Source organism: Chinchilla lanigera, unplaced genomic scaffold (genome assembly GCF_000276665.1).
Source record: "Chinchilla lanigera isolate Chin_1 unplaced genomic scaffold, ChiLan1.0 scaffold00102, whole genome shotgun sequence".
Lineage (NCBI taxonomy): Eukaryota > Metazoa > Chordata > Mammalia > Rodentia > Chinchillidae > Chinchilla > Chinchilla lanigera.
The window spans coordinates 2,975,595-2,999,828 of NW_004955503.1; the positions used below are offsets into that span (position 1 = coordinate 2,975,595).

Below are 24,234 nucleotides of genomic sequence, written 5' to 3' on the forward strand. Positions count from 1 at the left end.
TGACATTTGTTACACCTGCCTGACTGCAATCTTATGAGTAGTTCTAGAAAAGTCACTAATATTCCATACGTCCCCTGTGCCTGTGCTAGGTGCTAAGGAATATACAAATGTGTGTGTTTAGCCTCATGGTGGTGCTCTGGAAGGGAAACTACTCCCTTCCCTCTGCTCTCCCATACTAGGCTTGTATTTGTACTTTTATGAAGATGATTAGACATATTATACCATATTGCATTCTAATATAGCATTCCAGTTGAAGTCCATATATAAAGACCTAGGTCTTTCATAAAGAATCTGAATGGTACCAAGCATTAGTCAGAAGCGGGGTCTCAGGAAAGGAAAACTTGGAGGTAGTCTCCCATCAGCTTCTGGAAAAGCTCTCATCTATGTATAAGAGTCTGTAACTATTCTTTTGGAACTGGACTTCAAGGACTCTTAAATGTAAATCCAGGTAGAAGTGAATGTATAATCATTATGTTATTATCACATCTCATTCTTGGCTTTGGCTTCCAAAGTGGAAGCATCTTATTCACAGTAGGTTCATATTAAGTGCTGATGCTCTTTACCAGCTTTCACCTGTGATGAGGCATATTTTACAATATGCCTGGCTTTGCCAAGGTCCTTTGGCACCTCAGAGGCAGACTGTGAGATCTGTAAATGTCTGTACCTAGAATCGTATTGACATTGACAGTGTTTATTTAGAGCAAGGGTCAGCGATCTTTTTCTGTAAAGGGCCAACTAGTAAATATTTTAAACTCCAAAAGGTGTACAGTCTCTGTCACATCTAAACTCTGCCATTGTCCCATAATTTTGTGAAATTTTCATATAGCACAAAGTATTATTCTCTTTATTTTTAAAAACCATTTGACATATGAAAACTACTCTTAGCATGTGTGCTACCCCAAAACAGGAGGGAGGCCAGACTTAACCTCGAGGGCTGTGGTTGGACATCTACTCAAGACTTCTCTTGATTCTAATGCTGACTCTCACTGCTTAGCTGTGTGACCTGGAATAAATTCAAGTAAATTTGCCTCAATTTCTGTACTTAGGAAATAAAATAAGTTGGTATGGGAATTCAGTATAAATCCCTTAGAACAGTGCCTCACATATAGTAAGCTCTCAAAAAATGGCAGATTTATTGATATATCTAGCTTAAAAACATCTTTGCTTTATCTCTTCTGAAAACAAACTTAGATTTACTTTGATAGACTATTTTTATGTGAGTTAGATTTGTTCTTTTAAGTATGTTTCTGCTTGCTTTTCCTTCACTTTAGTGTTCCATGCCCTTAGTAAATGATTGATTCTGATACGAAACACAGAGTATTTCAAAGGTCTCTTTGAAATATTAATTATTTAAAATATTTAATGTAGATAGTTTACCAAAGTCATCAACAGTGGTTTTTCTGGTAAGCATTAACATTCAGGTTTCTTGGGTCTTTATTTATAGAAATTTTCTTCTCCCAATCTTCTAGCCTATAGGTAACTGAGGGAAAAAATAAGTAAGCATAAACACTATCTTTTTAACTATCATTTACTATTATGCTGCGTTAACTTAGGCAAACTGCCAAAAAGAGGTCTCTGGCAAAAATGTGTCCACACTGAAATTCTACCATTAAAAAAATCTATTCATTTTATTGAATTTTTTTATTGTTGCCTTTAAAATTAAAAAAATTATTCATTTATGTGAACAAGCTTCTCTTTAAGATGTAAATACATCAGAGAAAGAAAACTTACCAGTTCAATTTCCCTGAAAAACTTTTAGATAATAACTACCACATGCATAATTTGGGATGAAATAATTTCATCCTTTGCAATTCATCACTTTGGGGTAGACTATCCATTTGTCTTACGACCCTCTCAATACAATAATTATTCCATGACAAGATTTACCTAAGACAATAACCTTAAGTCAGAATTATTTAGAAAAGGTAGTAGTCACTTTGAAATTTATCTGGTACTTGGATTCCCCTCAGTGTAGGAAGCGGTTAATTATCTGTTCTGGCAAAAGAGATGAGATTACAAAATGAATAAACTCTGTAAGGGACATTTTCCCCTATACTTTTAACTTGAATTGCTGAGTTTAATTTTGCTTTTTGGTGTATACTACTGTGCAAGACCTCAACCTGGGAATGTGATGTTTTTTGTTTTGTTTTACAAATTTTCAGCTATTGCATAATGTAATTATTGCACTGCCACTAGCTTGTCCTGTGGTTACTAGGAATTTGTTCTAAGTTCCTGTGTCAGGCTGGGGATATAGCTTAGCGGCACAAGTGCCTGCCTGGCAAGTGCAAGGTCCTTAGTTCGATTCTTGGTACCAAAAAAAAAAAAAAAAAGCTCCTGTGTCCTCTTTTCCCTCTTCTATGTTTTGTTCTTTTGAACAAGAGCATCTGTAAGCATTATTCTCTACAGAACTGTATACTTTCAGTCTATGCCCTCCTTAATCTCTTTGGAATAATATCTTGATTTTCTTAAATACTTTCTGGCCAAGATAACTCCATAGCTATTATCTTATTTACCATCTATTGCTTTTCCTGCACATCATTAACTCACTTTTTTTGTTTGTTTGTTTTGAGACAGGGTATCACTATGTAGTTCAGGCTGGCTTTGAACTCACTAGGTAGCCCACGTTGGCCTCTAACTCATTGCAAGCCTCCTGCCTCAGCCTGCTGGGTGCTAGGATTACAGGCATGTGCCAGTGCACCCAGCCTAACTCACTTTTTTTAAACCATAGACTAGCAGAAACCTCCCATCAGGTAGAGGGCTTTTAGATTCTTGTGGACTACAATACAAGTTTCTCAGCGTTTTGTTTTATCTGCTGATGCATCATTTTTTTGCCCAGTGGTTTGATTTCTCTTATTTCTGACTAATTTATGGTAATATTACTCTTACCCATAGATATTAAGGTCTTGTAGTGCATTGTGTTATTTTCACCATATTATGGAAGCCTTTTACTTAGCCTTTATTATCTGCTTTTGTTCTTTGTTAAATTATAACAGGTATTTGTCATTTCTGGGCCTCCCATTTTTTAAGATACTAGAGAAGACATTTTGTTTCTTTCTTCTTAAAAAAGTGAGCACTCTTCTAATTTTATGTTGTGTCCAGATTCCTATGTCTTGCAGTATGTTCTTAATCTGTACCATGATAGTGTGAAAAAGATTGAATCTAACACACTAATTTTCTTGAACTCCATTGTCCCTGCTTTCTTATGCTGTCAACTTCAATGTACTACTGCTGCTGACCTTGCTCACAAACCAGTTCTACTTTTCTATTTAATCTTTTACCAATAGTGTCAAAATTAACTGTCCCACTTCACCCAGGGTTGTATACAAAAAAATATTTGTCTCTTTCAAAATACATTGTATTCTTTATAGAATTAATTTCTCTCTTATATTGTTCCATTTTGCTTACTACTCTGAGGTTAATCTTAAACACCACCTTTATCATGCTACTGTCGTGCTGAAGATCAGAGTTCATACTTTGATAATACAGGGTCCTTTAGAATTTTGCTCTCATTTTGTGTACCTAACCGTAACCCTTGTTATCTTCCCACTCTTCCCTCGTGGTATATCAAGCATACTGTATACTTTGTATTTCAGGTGAATATGCTGGTTCAAGATGAACTTGACTTTTTTTTACTCTCTTAAAATTATATGATATAAATAATCAAAACTAATGGGAAATGATAAAAATCACATAGAAGTTGCCTGAGTGGTGGGAGTAAGGCAGGAGGGGTGATGGAATGTCTAATATCTTGATTGTGGTCATAGTTACATGGGTATGTGCATTTGTCAAAAATTTTTGAGCTATACACTTAAAATCTCTCTATTGCAATATTTGTAAATCTTTACACACATAGAGAGAGCTTATGCATTCATGAGTATGCACTAGGAGTTAAAAAAAATCTAGATTTTGATGTCTTTAAACCAGTTATTATGGTTTGGGTTTTTGGTCTATTTCTGTGTCATTTAAATGGAATTATAATACAGAAAGAGCTACAGAGATAAAATGATTTCAGATGGTTAAGTTCTATTAATTTCATGAAGCCTCACCTAACTCTTGAAACCCACAGAGAACATACAGTAGTTACATTCTTTCAATTAATATGTGCAAGTACTGTCTCACATGAAGGGGGCCTACCTCCAGTAATAAATCTTTTGCCCTTTTGGGTCACTTAACACTAATTTATGATCACAGTTTTCTCAAACGTTGAACAACTCAACCCTTGCAGAAATCTTTAATTATACAAAATTGAGAACCCAAGGAGGTCCTTGTAGTGACTTAAATAAAGCATTATGCTCAGGTTGTTAGGTTTTATTTTGCTTTGTTTTGTTTTGGTTGGTTGGTTGTTTTTGTACAAGATGGTACAGAGATTTTTCGATCCCTAATCTGAAACCTGAAATGCTCCAAAGTCTGTACCTTTTGGAAAATATTTTGGGTTTTGGGGTTAGGGATACTCTACTGGCAGTCAATCAACTCTTCTAAAATCTGAAACGTTTCACATAAGGGATACTCGTCCTCTATTAGCTTTAGTTTAGCAGTTATAAAGGTCTAGTGAATTGGAATGAGGTCTTTGGTAATGAAGGATCCTTCAAGTAGGTGCCTAAGCTTCTAGATGAAGAAGGATTATTCTAATTAATAATGATTGTTTTAAAAAGGGAGAACAGAGTGTATTAAAAACCATAAAGGGTCAGAGATTTTACCTTACTTAGATGTTAGATTTCCATAGTTTCTTGCATGTTGGCCAAAGAAATGAGACTTCTGGGTCAAAAACACAGAAATTTGAACTCATTGTACAGCAAACATTATGAGTTTTATCTTCCTATAGTTTTTCCTTCTGCCGCAGTTCTCCTGCGATGATGTGAAATTGTGCCTAGGTGGATGCTATGCACACAGTGAGTTTGCATAACTGCGGAAGGACCCCCGTGTTTAGCAAACCTTAATCATTTATGATACACTAAAGCAAACCTGCATGATGTTCGGCCCTGGAGAACATATAATGTCTTCAAAACAGACACACCTATCATTTTCCCTCAGTGGAGGCACTATGTCATCGAAGATTGTTTGTTATGAAAGAAATTCCTTAAAAGTGTACTCTGGAACAAATTCCAGCAGTGTCCCTGTTCCTAAAATGTACAGAAATGTGAAAACTCCATAGATAATCGTCTCTGCGGAAGTATGTGCTAGCCATCAGTGAACAGTCTTGCACAAAGGATACCACAGATAATTAATTTACTTTGTGCTAATTTTAATCTATAGCATCTCTAAACTCTTTTGGGGGAAATTAAGTAAACACAACACAGGTAAATGTTGATGCTGAAAATTGAGATCGGCAGGCATTCAACATCTATTGAATAACAAATACTGTGGGAAACATAGAAAATACAAACTATGCTTTTCATTTTGTCTGATGATAAGCAGATCACACAGAACTTATAGACTACCTACATCCTTGATCCATGGCGCGTTCTGTGGCTAATTTCAGGATGAAAGATTGTAAAGTACCTCCGAATTGTTACTTTTCAGCCATGCCCATATATTGTCATTTTAGTGGCTAAAAATATTTAACAAATTTCTTCCTTGATAGTCTTTCACTCAGTGAAAGATATTAGATAATAGATATTATAAGATGTAAGAAATTTGTATTTTCTGTGTGTCCAATAAAGGTTTTTTTCTTGCTCAGTATGAAAACACTTAAAAAATATTATTCCTGTGTTTAAACTTGGGCAAAAGAAGGCAACTCGTTACTAATTACATCTAGAAATTCGTGGTTCTATGAACTTTGCAATTGTAAGTGAACTGTCGACTTTATACAATTAAATCTCAAACCAAATTTCATTCAAAATTAAGGATAACATTTTTCAGATGAGCCTGTTGGCTTCCACTTAGTTTTAGGAAGATTCACTGAAATAAAATTTCTCCTAGAAATATATTCATGAAGCTTTGAAGCTAAAATTTTCTTTTTAGCAGAACCACCTAATATATGCATTCTCAGGAGCAAAATCACATGCAAGAATATTGGTTCTTGGAAAGGTGGGTAGAAAAAAAATCTTAAACACTACACTGGTTTGTGGCCTTATAAAATATATCTAGGCCATTAAGTTTTGACAGTGGAGTAAAAGGAAAAAAATGTCGGAAAGGGCCCTAGAAATGAAGGATTGCAAAAAGAAAATGCAAACAAAAAGTAAAATAATACCAAAAAAAGGAAGAATGAGGAACATTTATCTGACAAAGTAGTATTTTAATAAATATTGTCAGGTGGCACTCATTAAATTAAGCAAAGGGATTTATTTTTTTTTATTTTAAAGATGAAAGTTGAAAACATTACCAAACACACAGACATAAACAAAACAACATAAAAACAATAAAAACAATACACAATTTCAGACAAGGTGATAGGAAGTTAACAATGGATGTTATATTACATATTGTATTTTCAAACTGGTTACTCAGATAAATATAGGCATGTAAGATTGATCAAACAATTAAACATTAACTGTTCCTTTCAATAAAACTAAAAATTAGTAGTACAACTAATTTTGCTATTTTGTGTATGCATATATACATATTTTCCCTTCTTTCTTTTCGCTTTTCCCTCATTCCAGTTTTTCTATCCTTTTGAGCAGTTTCTTTCCCTTTCACAATATCTATTGTAGTGTTTAGATTTGATTTACTCTTTCAAATTCTTACACTAGGGAGACAATACGATGTTTATACATGTGAGTCTGATTTATTTCACTTATAACTATGGTCTCTAGTTGTATCCATTTCCCTATAAAAGCCTCGAGTTTATCTTTCTTTATAGCTGAGTAATACTCCATTATCTAAAATATCACATCTTTTTTATCCATTCCTCAGTTGATGGGCATTTTGGTTGTTTCCATGATTTAGCTATTACTAATTGTGCTGCTATAAGCATAGGTGCACATATATCACTGTGATATGATGTTTCTAGTTCTTCTGGGAAAATACCCAGGAGGGGAATAACTGGGTTGAATGGGACCTCTCATCCTAGTTTACTGAGGAATCTCCAGACTGATCTCCACAGTAGTTGCCTCAGTCTGCACTCCCACCAGCAGTGGAGAAGGGTTCCTTTTTCCCCAGAGCTTCTCCAGAATTTGTTATTGGTTGATTTCTTGATGACAGCCATTCTTTCTGGGGTGAGAAGGAATCTCAGTGTTGTTTTAATTTGCATTTCTCAAATGGCTAATGACTTTGAACATTTTTTTTCATGTGTTTGTCATTTGTATTTATTTGAGAAGTGTGTATTCATCTCAGATGCCCATTTTTGGATTGGATCTTTGAATTTTGGGGGCCTGATTTTTTAAAATTCTTTATATGTTTGAGATATAAGTCCTTTGTCTGAGGGGCAGTTGGCTAAATTTCTTTTTTCCCAATTTGTCGATTTTCTTTTTACTCTGCTGGTGATTTCTTTAGATGTGCATAAACTTTTCAATAAGATGAGATCCCAGTTGTTGATTCTTTGAAGTATTTCTCATATAGTTTTGTTTTTGTTCACGAACTCTCTGCCCATCCCTGTCTCCAAGATTTTTACCTACTTTCACTTCCAGTAGATTTAGTGTGTCTGTTTTAATATTTATATCTATAATCCATTTTGACTTGAGTTTGGTGCATGGTGACAGACATGGGTCGAGGTTCAGTCTTTGGTATGTGGAAAGCCAGTTTTTCCAGCACCATTTATTAAAGAATCTATCTTTCTTTCAATGAACTTGTTTGGCCCCTTTGTCAAAGATAAGGTGACTGAGTCTGTTTGTGATTGTCACTACATCTTCTAGTCTATTCCATTAATCCTCAGGTCTGTTTTTTAGCCAGTACCATGTTGCTTTTTATCACAGTAGCTTTGTAGTATAATTTCAAGTCAGGGATTGTGATGCCTCCTGCCTTTCCTTTGTTGCAATGGATTGCTGTTGCTATTCTGGGTTTCTTCTGCTTTGGGATGAATTTGAGGAATGTTTTCAGAGTACTATAGTTTTCATGGTATAGCTCTTTTCTTTTGTGAGATAGATTCCTAAATATTTCAAGTTTTTGAATACTATTGTGAAAGTTATGGTTTCCTTAATTTCTCTCCCTGTGTGTTTGTTGTTTGTGTATTGGAATGCTATTGATTTTTCAGTGTTGAATTTGTATCCAGCTATGCTACTGAATTTGTTGATGAATTCTAGGAGTCTTTTGGTGGAGTTTTTGGGGTGTTCTATGTAGAGTATCATGTGTGAATAATAAAAATTTCACTTCTTCCTTCCTGTCCTTATTCCTTTTATTTCAATGTCTTGTCTAATTACTCTGGCTAATGTTTCCAGACCTCTGTTGAATAGGAGTGGTGACAGTGGACATCCTTGTCTTGCTCCTGATTTTAAAGTAAAAGCTTTCAGCTTTTGATCATTTAGTATGATGTTGACTGTTGGCTTGTCATAGATGGCTTTGATCAGATTAAGGTAAAGACTATCTATTCCTATTTTCTGTAGGGTCTTTATCATGAATAAGTGTTGGATCTTGTCAAAAGCTTTTTGTGCATCTACTGAGATGATCACGTGTTTTTTGTCTTTGGCTCTGTTGATATGCTGTTTTACATTTATTGATTGGCATATATTGAACCATCCCTGTATCCCTGGGATGAATCCCACTTGGTCATAGTATGTAATCTTGATGATTTGCTGCATTCTGTTTGCTAGTATTTGATTAAGTATCTTTGCATCTATGTTCATTAGGGAAATTGCCCTGTAGATTTTAGGTATTTTTGCCTCAAAATAATTTTAAGTATGTGTTGGAATGCCTATATTAGATGTCTTGATTTAACCATTTTACAATGTATACATGTATCAAAACATCATATCATATACCATAAATGTATATAATTTTTACTTGCCAATTAAAAATTTCAATTTTTTTTTAAAACTTGGAGTCATCTTGAATTACATTTTCTGTCCCTCATCCTCCTTCTAATGCACATACTTGGAGTAATCTCATCCATTTCCCAGTGACTGTCAAATATTTAGGTTTACCCAGTCTTCACTCCTGAGTTCCATACCCATATTTCCAGCTTCCGAACCAACTATCTCTATATAGACATTCCTTAGACGTTTCAAATAGCTCATCATATTTTCTCACACCTGTTTATCCGTGGTCATCTGGATTCCTTCCTTCCTACTTAATCCCTTTTCCCCCCAGTCAAGTCATATTGCTGGTATGAATAATTTGAAAATATCCATCCCCTCCATTCTCTCTGCTCTCCCATTTGTTCAGTCCTTTATTTGCTACTTAGATAATTATGCTGTAACCCTGAAAGTTTCTTGCCCTCTGTCTTGCCATCCTGTACAATCCTACCTGACAAGTCTTCCTAAAGCATAAATGTAATTGGTCATTTCCGACTGCTTAGCGGCATGCTGTTCAGTACAGTAGCCACGAGTCACATGTGCCTGTTGACCATCTAATACACTTAATCTGAATTGAGGTGTCCAAAAAGAAATGTACTCTAGATTTTTAAGACATAGTCTATTGTCTTGAGACCCTGTATCACTTTGAATGTTCTTGCTTTGATTTGTTTATGTTCGTGATACTGGTATGCTGCTACTGTTCTATTTGTTTGTTTCTCATGTACTACTCTCTTTAAAATAAAAAATAAAAATATTACAAAAGACTTAAAACAAAACAAAACAAAACACTTAGCCTGATAAAAATTATAAAACACACCATGATGTTTGTATATATTTGTTTAAATGTTTAATACGTTACAGTAATTTCCCATGTTTAAAACATTTTACTGTAATTGGTACAATATTTAAAATGTGGCTTTCCTTTGTGGCCTGCATTACATACGTATTAGACAATGCTGACTTTAGGGTCATGTTCAAAAATCCATGTAATGGTATTATGGTCTGGCTACCACTGCCTTGTTCATTTCAACATTTTGTTTAGTTGTCACAGAAATAGGGCAATCTTGGGTTTGGGCATATAGTTTAGTGGTTAGAATTCTTGCCTAGCAAGCTCATTCATCCCCAGCAGCTCAAAGGTAAAAGGGGGCTAATCTTAACTGTCTGCCTGATCTGCAGCCCCTCCACACCGGCTGTATGATGCTGAAGTTTCAGTATCCCTATCTGAAAAGATATAACACATATCAAGCATACACTGCCTAAAATTTGATTCTCCCAGGTGCACTCTGTCTATGCCCATCCTCTTTCAGTCACTTTTCTTTCTGTTGAAAAAAGCAGGGCCCGGGATTTAGCGTAGTGTCACAGTGCCTGCCTGGTCTTGAGTTAGATTCTCGGTACCCTTCCCCTCCCTGCTGCCCGAAAAAGAAAAAGAAAAAGAAAAAAAAAGCAGTATGGATGCAACTTGAAAACATAATGTCTAGTGAAATAAAACAGACACATCAGCTTAAGTACAAGATGGTTTCATCATATGAAAAATCCAAAGCATAAATAAAGAGCAGCATAAAGACAGATCCAAAGAAGTAGCAAGATAGGTCAAACTTCTGCAAATGGGACGGGAGCCAAGAGATGGGGGCGCATGGAAAGAGTTGAGATATGTTGTATATATCTACCAACTACCTGCAGTGAATACAAGCATGCGTCACAAACACGAACTAAGACAATGAAATGAAAATGTGGGAAGGGGATATGGACGCAGAGCCAGGGTGGAGATAGGGGAAGGGAAGGGGAATAAAAAGAACTGATGCGCTAAGTGCACGTACCTAATAAACAAACATAAGTACAAACAGAGCAGGTGACTGACGGCTGATGTCGTTCAGATGTGTCAGCAACCTCACCGACTTCAATGCACAGTCCTCTTTCACTCCTTGGTCACTGCGGTTGTCGTTCCTTTAGTGTTTACCTGATTCTGCATCGGAGACCTTCTGTGCTTCCCTTTATTTTTCTTCAGTATCCTGTCCTAGGGAGATTATTTTTCAAAGAGTAAGTTATTGTGATACTGAAGAAGTCTCCAGTCAAATGAAGAGCATAATCAAAAAGATTTTAGCTTGTCCTTGCCCATGAGGTTTTTCTCTGTGATATGATACCCTATATTTAATTCTTTAGACAAAGTAGGATTTAAATTTAACCTTGGGTTAACTACTGTCAGAAACAATATCTTCTCTCAGTCCCCCCTTTTTGAGCCTCTTGCCCATAAATATCATCCGCCAGACCCACACATTTAGCTATAGCTCAAACCAGAGAACGTACTTGGGGTTCCTTTTCATCAGTGAGGCCGCTTGGCAGAAAAGAGCTCAATTCCCTGTGGATCATCCTCAGCTTAATAGAGTTTCTAGTAATTGACATCTGGAGATAAACGATCTAATAAATCTTAAAACTGTGTTTTCCAGCTGGACTTGTCAATGATAACAGTAAGAGGAAATGTTTTAAATGCTATTTCTGTTACGAACTTCCATGAACATTTTTTGAGTACTCTGCTCCTGGCTTCTTAGCATTTTTTTCTTCACTAAGGAAAAGTTTAGGCATGCAACAGCATTCTAAAAAGGAAACGAGACTTTGGCTGTTATCACCCAAATGTAAAATGTAGCCTTTCAGATGATGTGGTCATCTTTTCTTTATGTAATGTCAGGATTTCAAAATGAGTAAAGGATGTGGATTAGGTAAGACCTGAATGCAAATATATTTTGCAAATAGTGTCTTTTGAGATAATTGCAAATGATGGTTGAATGCTGAAGGTATTAATACAATCAGTATTTAACCTTGTGTAACTCTGCTTCATCAAATCACGCCCTCCACGTTGATTGCATTAAGCTGGGTCAGTGGTATTTTTTCTTTTTTCTTTTTCTGCTTAGGAATATCTTATAGGAATCTTCACAGGAAAGCGGCAGTAGCTGATCAGCTACTGTTTATTTGCATACTGAGCATGTCATCAATAATACAAAAGACAAGGTCTTTAAATTGAGAGAACAGTGGGATTGCCGTGAATTTTGCTTAATGATGTGTAATAAGCCAAGTAGTCTGTGATGCCAAAAACTGACAGACTCCATTATGTTAAAACAGAGGTATGTCCTTAATTTAGGGGCATTATGTAAATCTGACAGGAGTGTTTTCCTGTATCTTTCTGCAGTTTCACTTTAATTGCTCCAAGATTAATTCTTCGTTTTCTCCTCTTCTAGAAGGTGATGAAACTGGGGTGATGGATAATCTCCTAGAGGCTCTACAGTCCGGTGCAGCCTTCCGAGACCGAAGAAAGCGGATTCCAAGGAACCCAGGTAATATTCATTCTATCTCATATGATCTTATAAAATGAAAATTTTCAGAGCCAAGAACCACCCACATTAAATAAAACAGAAAGATAAAAAGAATCACATGAAGACTTTAACAGTTTCTTGCAGTTTGTGTGTGAAATTTCTGCAGGCCTCTACATCTGCATGATTGCAACTTTGAACATGGTAAATATATCTTCAAATAAATGTGCACTTTGCAAAAGAAATCAGAGATACAGACTCACATTGTGTTTACTATTAATTTTTTTTTTTTTGAGACAGGCTCTTGCTATGTGTTTCAGGCTGCCTTTGAACTCACCATGTAGCCCAGGCTGGTCTTGAACTCGCCGTGATCCTCCTGCCTCAGCCCCCCATGTGCTGGGATTATGGGCATGCACCACCATGCCCAGCTACTATTAAATATTTTTAAATTATTATTATATCAGCAAGTCTTTTAAGTGAAAGGTAGTTTAAAATCATAAATGTAAGTCATTAAAAATAATTGGCCCTAAATATGTAACATTAGCTATCCACAGGTAAGGAAATTGAGACAATGCTTGTTTCTAGAGACCGTTTTGGTTTTGCAGTGCAGACTATTATCTATTAGTCATTTCATAAAAGTCGAGATGCCAATAACCCAAGATTCTCAAAAATCACAACACATTTTTATGTGTGTATTTGATGAATAACAAAAAAAGTAACACTATGAAAATTGATCTCAGGGAAGAAACAACCCTCTTGCTCAAGTGGAAGTGGAAAATTGTTCTCCTTATCCCCATATACCCTATAGTTAAGATAAATAATATTGTCTCTCAGTATAATCCAACTAAGCTTAACTGTCCAGCTCTTCCACATTAGTTTCTTTTTTTTTTTTATTTTTTTATTTTCTATGCCTGTCTTTCCTAAAGTAGAGAATCAAATTAGGTATATTGATTTTACAAGTCTTCTTCATGGACTGTAAACCTGTGTGGACAAGTAAATGAAAAAAAGAACATTAATAGACAATACATAAATTCAATTTAAATCAGTGCACTTTGATTGAATAGCCTGTACTTCAAAAATGTTCTGTATGTGGGCTTGACGTTATCATACATTACTAAAATGGAAATTAGTATTTCTTGACACTGTTAAAATTCAGTAAACCAATTACAGAAATTGGGCCCAGTATAGAGTTGTTCAGGAAAGCTTTTGTCAGTAGTGAAATTCACAGCACAAACCAAAATAAGTTTTGTCTTTCTCATATATGCGTGAATCCTGATGGGTAATGGATAGCATTCTATCTTTGCCCTTCATGGATGGTCTGTAGAGATTGGCCTAAAAGTAAGATTTGGTTGAAAGGAGAGAATTGTTTTGGTTATAGACTATTTTATATGTACATGAAGACGTTGAAGATGGCCTACAAAAAGAATAGAATACTGAGATGAGATAATAAAAATCTTTATTTATATATTCATCTTAATTTTTTAAAAGTAATGTGTGGCAGAATGGTAGGAACACAGCTAATCTACAACTATGAGGTTGTCACTTCACCTGTCCTTGGTGTTTGTCTGTAAAATGAGAATTTTCTACATACTTACAACTCTTAAAGAAAATAAAAATCCTTGTGACTTTTACTTGAACTGTCAGAGCAGTAATAGTGAACCGTTAACCACAATCCTCTTTATAGCAATTCAGCTCTTTGTTAAGCAGTTGATAATTAAAAATATTATTCTGTGCCACGAAAGAATTACCATAATTGTTCTACTGTATTTGTTTTAAAAATAGGCATTTGCTAAGGCCCCTGACTGATAAGTCTCACACCTCATAGTCATTCTACAAAGACTATACTGGGAGGAAACATCCCATGGGGATTTTGTGAGTTTGATACTCAAAGGAAAACAGTGTTGTCAACTGTGAAACACCAAGAATATACTCACAAACTGCATCAATTTAGAGCACTAATTCCAAATCATCTAAGTTGAAATATCCTCTAATTTGTAGTCTGCTTGGCTATAGCAGTCATTCTAAGTAACAACTGGAGCAAGTATCCAGAAAATAATAGTGGAGGTAAAAAGCAGCTGGCAGTTAAACAATGGCAATAACTGCTTTGGCACCTGGTACTTAGGTAGACAAGCTGGAAGTGAGAGAGAGGGAATAGAAAGCACAATTTACAAATTTGCCAAAAACCTTCTAGAAGAAGCAGCGCCATGGACTTCTGCAGATTTTTTCCTTTTTCTTGGCGTTTCGAACTAGACCATTTTTGCCTGCTGGGCCTCTGTTGTTTGCACTTTCTTACTTACCTGATTTGGTTCCTTTCCAAGATCTCCTCCATCTAGCTGTGATACACTTCCCCTGTTCAGCTCTGGAATCCTTGCTCTTTATAATAACCTCCGCTTCAACTTGGCGAAAGAAAAGCAGAAAAGTAAAATAATGAAGAATTTCATTTTCCCCAAGGAAAGGAAATAGTCCTCCCCGCAAAATCTCAAAGCAGAGCCAACCAAAACCAGCAGTGATGTACTGTTCCGCTCGCCATCTCCGTTATCATTGTTTACAGCTGGAAGTGACTGTAAAATGTAGAGCACTATCACTGATTTTCTCATTGCACTGTTTTGAACCCAATATTTAAACAAAATAAGGTGTTAGTTGGTATTTTTCATTAGAAAGTCACAATGTTAATAAATGATACAATTAGTTGCTTAAATTACAAATCTTTCATGTTAGGTCTGTAACCTGTACCCAGGAGCTTTACATTAGTTAAATCAGAATGAGCTCCCAATTATTCTGGACCATTTGGCTGTTTCATTTAAGAACACTACAAGACATTTCAAGAGATACCATCAAATTAGGAGTGATATTAAAAATATTAATAACTAGTGTAATTGAGTTCCAGTGAATCCGAATGTACATAGGCAGTGAACGGCCACTCTAGTTGTACTGGTATGTACTGGCCGAATATTAATTCAGGTCCTAGGCTTTGCTGATGTCAAACACAGATTAGGAAATGAACCCCTAAATGTTCGTTAATTTACTATATATCTTTTCTATGAGAAGGTACTGTGCTAGACATGATGAAAGATGGAAAAATAATTAAGATACAATTTTCTTACTTATAAAAACCTTTGTGGTTTTTAAAAATGAGAGAGAGTACCAAAAGATTACAGAATGAGGCAGAAGGTAATAATTATCAAACAAGGTATTAATAACATGTTACGTAAGCTCAGAGGAGGGAGCCAATATGCCTTCATGGCTTCTTCGATGCATCTGAAAAATAATCATGGAGGAATGGTATTTGCAGGGTGGGGAGAGATTTCATTAGTAGCATTCTTGTCAAATGAAATGTCATAAAGAAAAGCACAGAGGCAAGAAAGCACAAAGCATTTTTTGGCAATGTCATATAATGCTTCAAAGAAGCAAGTTGTATCAAGTGTAAAAATGTGAAGGTAATTCTGGAAAAATAAGCAGGCACCACATCACGAAGTTCTAGAATGAGAACCTAAGGTATTAGCATATAGTTCTCTAGGCAGTGTGAATCTAATGAAGGTTTCCTTGCTTTTTAGAGGATGTTTGGATTGGTTTTGTTTTTGAGTTTTGTTTCTTGAGACAGATTCTCACAATATAGACCAGGACAGACTTCAACTTGCTGTGTAGCCCAGGCTGGCCTCAAACTTGCCATACTTCTGCTTCAGCTTCCCAAGTGCTAGGATTATAAGCCTAATCAAGATTTTTAAGCAAGGGAAATATGATCAAAGATATGCATTAGGACATTTAAGCTATGTGAGTGTAAATGATAAATTAGGGGTTTACTGGCATAGTTTTAGTCAAAGGAGTTAATGTAGGGGACTCAAAAATAGCCGCAGGTGAAAAGCAGAGTTTCCAGAGAAGATAGACAACGAACAGTTGGATGAGGAGAAAAATCCAGATATTTGTCCTAAGAGCAAAGGGAGAAGGAAGTTTGAAAAAGGCAAGAAAGAGGCAATTTTCAACAATGACGTATTCTTTAGTAGAATCAAAAAGGATAAAAATGTCATTTGGGAGTTTTCTAGTGATTTAAGAAATATTCTTTCAATATCATAATTATATTCCTTTCAATATTCTTTTAGATTTTAGTGAACAGACTTTCAATATTGTATGTAGCCAAAATGCACCAGCTATATAGTGAGGAGATGGTGAAGTCACTGGGAAATACTTTTACTGAATGCCTCCTTGGTTCCTTATGCTGGTTCCAGTACTGATACTGGAAGATCAAACAGTACACTTGCCTCAAGAAGCTCCCATACTGCTTTGGAAAATATGAATGTCAACTAAGTAATCAAATTATAATGGAAAACTCTATCTTCTGCAGTAACATGGGAGCTAGGAGCACTTTTCCTAATCCTTCTCCTTTGTGTCCCTAGAATATGAACTATACTTTCTAGAAGTTCGGTGGATGAAAGTGATTTCTTATTTTTCCCTTAACAACCTATTGTTGATCCTTCATCTATGAATTTTTCTAGATCTTTCTTGATGCTCTTTGTTACAGCATTTGCTACCACTTAAAGTAGTAAGTCCCACATGTTTATTATCTACTTTGGATAGAGCTTCTCATCAGTATTCCTGACTTTGCTTTGGAGGAGGAGAAGCAAATAAAACCTCACAGGAGTGAAAAATATATTTAAAATACAAATACACAGCCCTACATTTGTTTTGTTACTAAATAGGTATAGATACTTAGAGCTTGCTCCTTTTGTCCCAACCAACCTGACTTCTTTCCTTGCCCACTGTGAGTAAATATAAATGGGCTTCTCAACAATAGGTAGATATCTAACTTAGCTATTTCAGCTATGACAATATTTTGATATATAGCTCTATATCAGGTTAATAATATCCCTCAGTTATTGCAGGCTGATCAGGGCCACAATCTCCCAAATGAGTGTACAGTGAAAGCTAAATAAAAAGAGGCAAATGGAATGTTTTCTCGGCTCCAGGAGAATCAAAGCCTCTCACAGAATTCGAGATTCTCTCAGGGCTAAGATCAAGACCTTCTCTGGGTGGCCCATACTTATTTGGTTATCAGCAGAAGGGAGGGGAGTACTCATGAAGAGGTGAATTATTCAAGGGCTTCTCCAAATAAGGTATTCAGATCCTTAATAAGAATTAAGTTAATCCACCCAAGAGTGAGATGCCTGAGGCTGTAGTCTTTATCTAGTTGAGGTTGGATCCAGGTGTTCTTGGCTGTGATCTTATTCTCTGAGGCTTTCTGGTTTCATCCAACATTATAGGTTTTAGTAGGGACTAGTGACTCATAGAGGTTCACTTACTATGAGTCCATCTTCCACTTCAGACAAGCAGGCTAGGTTTTGCACTGATTCACAAGTAAACTTAAAAAGCCAATTGGTTAATTTAAGTCCTGCTTGGTGCTGCTTCATAGTGGTTTCCATCAGCTTTAGACATTAATAAAACACACGGAGGCATTATGAAGAAACAAAATCCAGAAATAGAATAAATGTAGTTTGGTTTTAGAACCACACAGGGTAACCAAGAAAACCAAATCTCCAAAAAAAAAAAAAAAAAAGATACTCAGGAGACACATAATCTTAGTTTTATGTATCAGCAAGATTACAGTATAAATGAGAAGGTATGATTTGCCATTTGAGAACAAATAGGAGGTAAGAAACAATGTTATACAACAGAGGAAAAATAAAACTAAATATTAGGGAAAAATAATGGTACACAGGTAGAATGCCACCCTAAAAGGTCGAGACCCCCTCCCTTGACACACATATACACACTTTGTCCATGACCACTGGCGAGCTCTGGAATTATGAAGGCACAAGTGTTCCAGGTGCTACAGAAAAGAGCAGACAGGGAAATACATGGTATTATACATAGAAGTGGAAGAAGAGTAGCATATGAACTATACTTCTAGAATTTTGGTAGATGGAAGTGATTTCTTATTTTTCCCTTAGCAACCTATTGTTGATCCTTCATCTATGAATTTTTCTAGATCTTTCTTGATGCTCTTTGTTACAGCATTTGCTACCACTTAAAGTAGTAAGGGAAAAATAATACAATGAAATAAAACTCACATTTCCCCAGGCCTCTCTGCCTTACATAAAGGGTACACATTCAGGACCTTAGTTGTTATAGGGGGTCCCTGAAGCATTCATGGAAGCTCTCAGGTGGGATTTCACAAGGGGAAAGAAGCATATACTACTCTTCTTCCACTTCTATGTATAATACCATGTATTTCCCTGTCTGCTCTTTTCTGTAGCACCTGGAACACTTGTGCCTTCATAATTCCAGAGCTTGCCAGTGGTCATGGACAAAGTGTGTATATGTGTGTCGAGGGAGGGGGTCTTGACCTTTTAGGGTGGCATTCTACCTGTGTGCCAAGATTTACTGCTTATATCTCAGTTTGACAGACAGGTTTTAGAAAAATAACTTTCGGTTTTAAATTATATCCATCCTGATCCCAGGGGGTGGGCCCATTAGACAAGGTCCAAAGATAAGTCCATGATAGACCTGCGCAGCACTCAGTGTCATCCTCATTCCTTGATGACCAAGGTCTGTTGGGACATTGTGCTTGTTATTGTTGTATTATGACTAAATCCAGTTGGTGATTCACTCTAAACTGTTTACTTTTTTTCTCCCTCAAGTTGAGTTCTTTCCCATAAGAGTCCTCACTCTTTATAAATTTTAGAATCTTACAATAGCCCACCAAACCATATTTAGTCCATAATATATTCATTATATTGTATAGCAAAATGAAAATCTAGCTTAAAAAGTAGCAAGCAAATAGGCAAACAAAAGTCTAGCAGCCTTCCCAATAATATTGATCAAACACTGGAGGCCAGAAAACAATGCCAGGGTCCTGGAGGGAGAAGATAGATAAAAGTGCATCTTGCCCTGAAGAACTCACAATCTCATGGGAGAAACGTACAGACCCTAAGTAGGCACCAAACTCTGTGGATGCTCATGAATTATAGTATGTAAGAGGCAAATAGAAGAATCAGCATAGGATTGTGGAGGGGATGGTCAGCAAAGGAAAAAGAGAAGCAGTAAAATGTAGTACCTAGATGACCAAGTATAGCAAGAAGTTCAGAATGCAGAAGTAGTCAACTGGGTCATATTCTACAGGAAGTTATGTAAAATGACTGCTGAAAACAGACCAATGGGTTTGCAAACTCATGTGTAATAATTCACCTTTCTCAAGCAGTTTCACTTGAACTATGAGAGCCAAGGGCCAGGCCCTAATGGGGTAAAGAACCCAGAATGTCTTTCATACCTTGCATGCTGATATTTGATGAAAATTAGAATGTAAAGATAAATTATGCCTTTTAGAGATTGTGACTAGAAACTTCATAAACACTTTAAAAGATCTTGTATAGAATTGGGAGTAATTAATTATTATGTCCAATTTTGCTTCCAAGTATGTACCGCCCTTGATTCAGTCATATTTATTGAGCATATACTACATGATAACTAGAACTTTAGCATGCCTACTACTTTGCAGGGAATAAGGCACATGCTCATCCAGTGTGCGATGTGTGACTGATTTCCATCCAAAAGAATTCTGCTCTCCTAAGTGAAAATGAACACTTGAGGTTTGCAGAGAAAAAGAATAGGTTGGAGGTAGAAGAGACATTCTTGAGTTAACTGCTTAGAAGCAGGGAAGGGGCAAGGCGGGGAAGGCAGCAAGCACTGTGGCATCATCTTCACAAAACTGCTGTCAACTTTAGAATTCGCTGGTTTGCAAATAGTGAGTGTCATGAGTGGGAGGGTTATAGCACATATGTGATTCTCTGGAGAGAAAGGAGATGCTGAGGAAGAGGCAAATCCGTAACCCCCAAGTCAGCCACAGTGTTCTCAACAGTGTGAGTCTGGTTTACCTCCTAACTGTAAGCAGAAGTGAACATCAGGAGTCTTGGAGAAGTCACCAAGAATCAAGTGATAGTTAAAAATATGAGAGTTTGTTAGATAAACTAAGGAGAACGAATAGAGTAGCAGATCAAAAACAGAACCCCAGGGAATCCTTTATGGCAATGGTTCTCAGCCCTGACCACACACTGGAATCATTTTTAAGAAATACATCTACAACTTCTCTCTGAATCAACAGGGCTGGAATCTGGTCAGCAGTGTGCTTTAATAGTTATTCAGGTGATTGTAATATGCCACAAAAATTGAAAATTACCAATTTATGGGGCTAGTTTGGAACCTAGAGTGCAAAAAAGAGCATTAAGAGATTGATCATGAAGGTATGGGGAAAATAAAGTTAGTGTGATACCACAAAAGCCAAAGGAGGACAGCTTTTCAAAGAAAAAGTACCTAGTAGCATCACATGACTCTGAGAATACTGAAAATACAAGGGTGAATATGATCCATTGGATTTATCTTTGAGAAATTTATTGGTGACCATAGTAAAAAGACTTTTAGGAGAGTGTATTGGCGGGGGAGAGCTTGAGGAAAAGGAGACAGGGGTAGATGTCAGATTGTATTGAGTTCTAAAATTGTTATTAATTTTTTTTTTAATTTTTAAAATTTTTTTATTTTTTTGGTTTTTCTCCGGTACCGGGAACTGAACTCATGACCTTGCGCTTGCCAGGCAGGCGCTTTGCAGCTGAACTAAATCCCCAGCCCCTGTTATTAATTTTTAAAACCACTTAGTCTTTTTTATCACTTCATAGGATCTTATACCTGCATTAGTTACATAATTTTTGTTTGCTTTTTCATTTTATTTCATTTTTAAATGGAAATTAAATTTTACTTTTAGAACAAACGTACATATATGTTGATTAATAAGATTTAGGTTTACATTACAAAAAACTGGAAACGGAAGATTACCATGTAGTCTATATCTCATCCTTCTTTGACAACTAGAAAACAAATTGAACACAGACCACTTATGCCCTATTTGTATGCAGAATTGTTCTAAGCAAGCATTGATGATATTCTCTATAGAAATTTCAATCATTTCTGTTTGTCTGTTCTCCTGACGCAATACAATCAGCTCTGCTGCACATTTCTTCACTGGTGATCTCTACAGGCCAGTACAAGATAAGGTCAATTCCAATTGTTTTTTATGAGAACATGAATATAGCAGACTTTCTTTAGATATTATAATATGGGAGAACTTAGGAAAAGCAATTTTATGCAGCAATAACTTTCTCTTCATAGTTTTAAATCCATGTCAGCAATTCACAGACATGCTAATGTTGGGAGCTAAGCACACACAACCATCTGCTTATTTACAATACTTTAATTCAGGAATGAATGACTGGGAACCTGTACGTCAAGTACATAAGATCAGTGTACTGTGAGACAACCTACAAGGTGTTCGTGCTACTGTTTTAGGCACCTAAAGTTTCCTAGAAAATTAAATGCTTTTGTAATAAAAGGGAAATAATGTTTCTGATTGATCTCTTTGATTATGGTTTCATTTCTCTCATATGGGGTCATGGATATATTAGTATTTTCCTAAACACGGTTAAGAAATTGTAGGATATGTTTCCTCTCCTCTCAGAATTCAATCAACTTGCTCAGAGGCCAGAGGCAGCCAGATTCACCTATAAATGAACTTAACCCTGACTTCTCGATTTTTCTTACATCTTTGGGCATACTTCTGTGTATTAAAATTGGAAATTTACTCCTGGTAGGCCTGTCCTGGTGCCCATTAAAATGACAGGGTGGAAGATGAAGAATCAGAGAAAGAATCAAGAGGATAGTGAGCACGTTCTCTGATTATTCATTAATATCTTTTACATTTGTTAACATGTGCACCCAGGTACTTTGAACCTAGCATAGTGCCTCACCTCTTCCAGGAAAGCTTTTAGGGTAATGGTCAATGTCAACTCTCTTAATCATATATATGATATAAAGTGTTAAAATACTACAAGAATTATAACTGTATTTTACTATCAGGAAAATCAAGATTTACTATTAGCATCTAGCATGCAATTTAGTACAATATATGCTCTTGTAATAGCTTTGTGAATCCTACACAATTATCAAAAAATGTTGAATGTCCAAAAGAGCTTTTTCAATATATTCTACCTAAAGCCATCTCTGAAGTTTGAAATTTGAGGGATGAAGGAAATAGAAATTTCACTTTCCATCACTGTAAATTGGATTCAATTAAAGCTGAGTTTATTTGATGGACAAACTCAAATGTCATGCGTATGTTACCTTCACATGAACTTTCTGTTCAGTAATGTTTAGACTTGACAAGGAAAGAAAAATGCCAACTTTATATAAGAAAACTAGATATAATTATATACCATTATTCTTAATGTTAGGTCCATTGTGCTTGCATTTGCCTGGTACTTCTTTATCAATCTTAAGAAATCATAGTTTGTTCTCTTCCATACTAGCTCAATAGGGGCTGGGGATTTAGCTCAGCGGCACAGCGCCTGCCTGGCAAGCGCAAGGTCGTGAGTTCTATTCCCGGTACCAGAAAAAATCTATACTAGCTAGATAAAGGGCAAAATGCCTAAATCCTACCAGCAGAAACAAAGGAAAATAGAATGACAATTACAGCTATTTGTATCAGCTTCACACATGTTCCCATCAAAGATGCTCTGTAGTCATATCCTCTGAAAGACAGGAGAAAAGAGACTTCAGTGAATCTTTCTAGGTTAACATGAAGTAATTAATTGCTTTTTCAAATTTCTCCCTGAGATACTGAGGGGAACAGATCTTTCTGAAGTTTAAGGGTTTTTATCCAGTATGTATGAAAGAGCATTTTAAGGATTTAAACTGTTAGTTTTGAGGGACTTCTGGAATCCAGGAAGGTATATTCTCTTTCCACTTGGGAAGGTTTTAGCTTGAGATTTTAGGTTTACTGACTGATTCTATTGTTTGTCTAGCATAGATTAGTATACTGCAAGCAATACTGTACTCTCTGGGCAGTGAACAAGGACTTTTTTATTTCATACATTATTTACAAGTCTGCAGTGGTTTCAGAAAGTCAGTGTATATCCTGGACACAAAGAAATGAAAAGCACGAAGACAAGAGTATGATTTTTATGTAGATGTTTGGAATGTTAATACTGTTGCACATGTATTTCTTCCTTACTGAAAAGTTGTAAAACATATTAGAGCTTTACCAGCTAGATAATTATGAATCAAAATTCTACCATGTCCATGTTTGTCTTGTTTCACAATGAGCTGTTAGATTATTGTCATATATGTGGAGATTGCCTGAATAAGCAGTATGATTTTGTGTGGATATTCCAGTGCTTGAGTTATATTTGTAACATCATCTCAGTTATATACATCAGTACACTTAAGTGACAGAAATAATGAAAAATACTGGTACTTTGTACATAATATTTGCATATTTAATTTTATTATTATATCAATAGATGGAATCAAACATAAACATAAAAATGAAAGGCAAAGTGATTTTCTATAAAAATTTTCTGTTATGTACACTTTATTTATGTACGCTAAATTTAAATGACCCTTGTACACCTATAGAGAACATTCAAGCAAGCTCACTTAATGGTTCCCAAAATCCCCAACATGGCGGAACCAAATAGATGTCCATCCCTCGTGACTGGGTATGACAAATTGTGATTAATAGGCCAAGATAGAAAAGAAATTAGGAATCAATTTCCAATCTAAGGAGCTTTTAAGAAATCATAAGAGATAATGATAAAATGTTGAATTCATGTGGGATACAGATTAGGAAAGACAAATGGGAAGAAAAATACCCCATCTGCCATTTTGAATATTTTTTTCAGTTGCCATTAATAGTATTGATCAGTTTGCGTGGCTTATTTAAAATTGAAACTTCCTGGCAGAAGCAGATATGAAGCCCAGAGAAAGTATAACGGTCAATTTGAATGCTGTCCATATAGATTCTATACATTATAGATTATTTTTAGCCTTCAATTTCTTCAGTTTTTTTTTTTTTTCTTTTTTCCCTTTGTTTTGTGTTCTTGGCTCCTTTGCATATAACTCTCATTTCCCTTTTCCTGCTTGAGAATAATCCTCTTTTATCCACTTCTGTCCCTCAGAAAATTGTTTCTCACCTTCATTGTCCCAACCTACACATTAGTTATTGATAGGAA

General features: G+C 35.8%; 1 protein-coding gene across 2 annotated transcripts in view; it reads left to right on the forward strand.

The window, feature by feature from the left end:
- The window catches only part of Diaph2 (diaphanous-related formin 2), an 807,533-nt gene that overhangs the window by 650,661 nt on the left and 132,638 nt on the right, over positions 1–24,234 (forward strand). Inside the window, exon 27 of one of the 2 annotated variants that reach the window (XM_013505853.1) lies at positions 12,119–12,211. In XM_013505853.1, the coding sequence (XP_013361307.1) occupies positions 12,119–12,211 (93 nt within the window). Of the gene's footprint in view, positions 1–12,115; positions 12,212–24,234 lie in introns of both variants that reach the window. The other variant, XM_013505854.1, reaches the window with a different exon arrangement.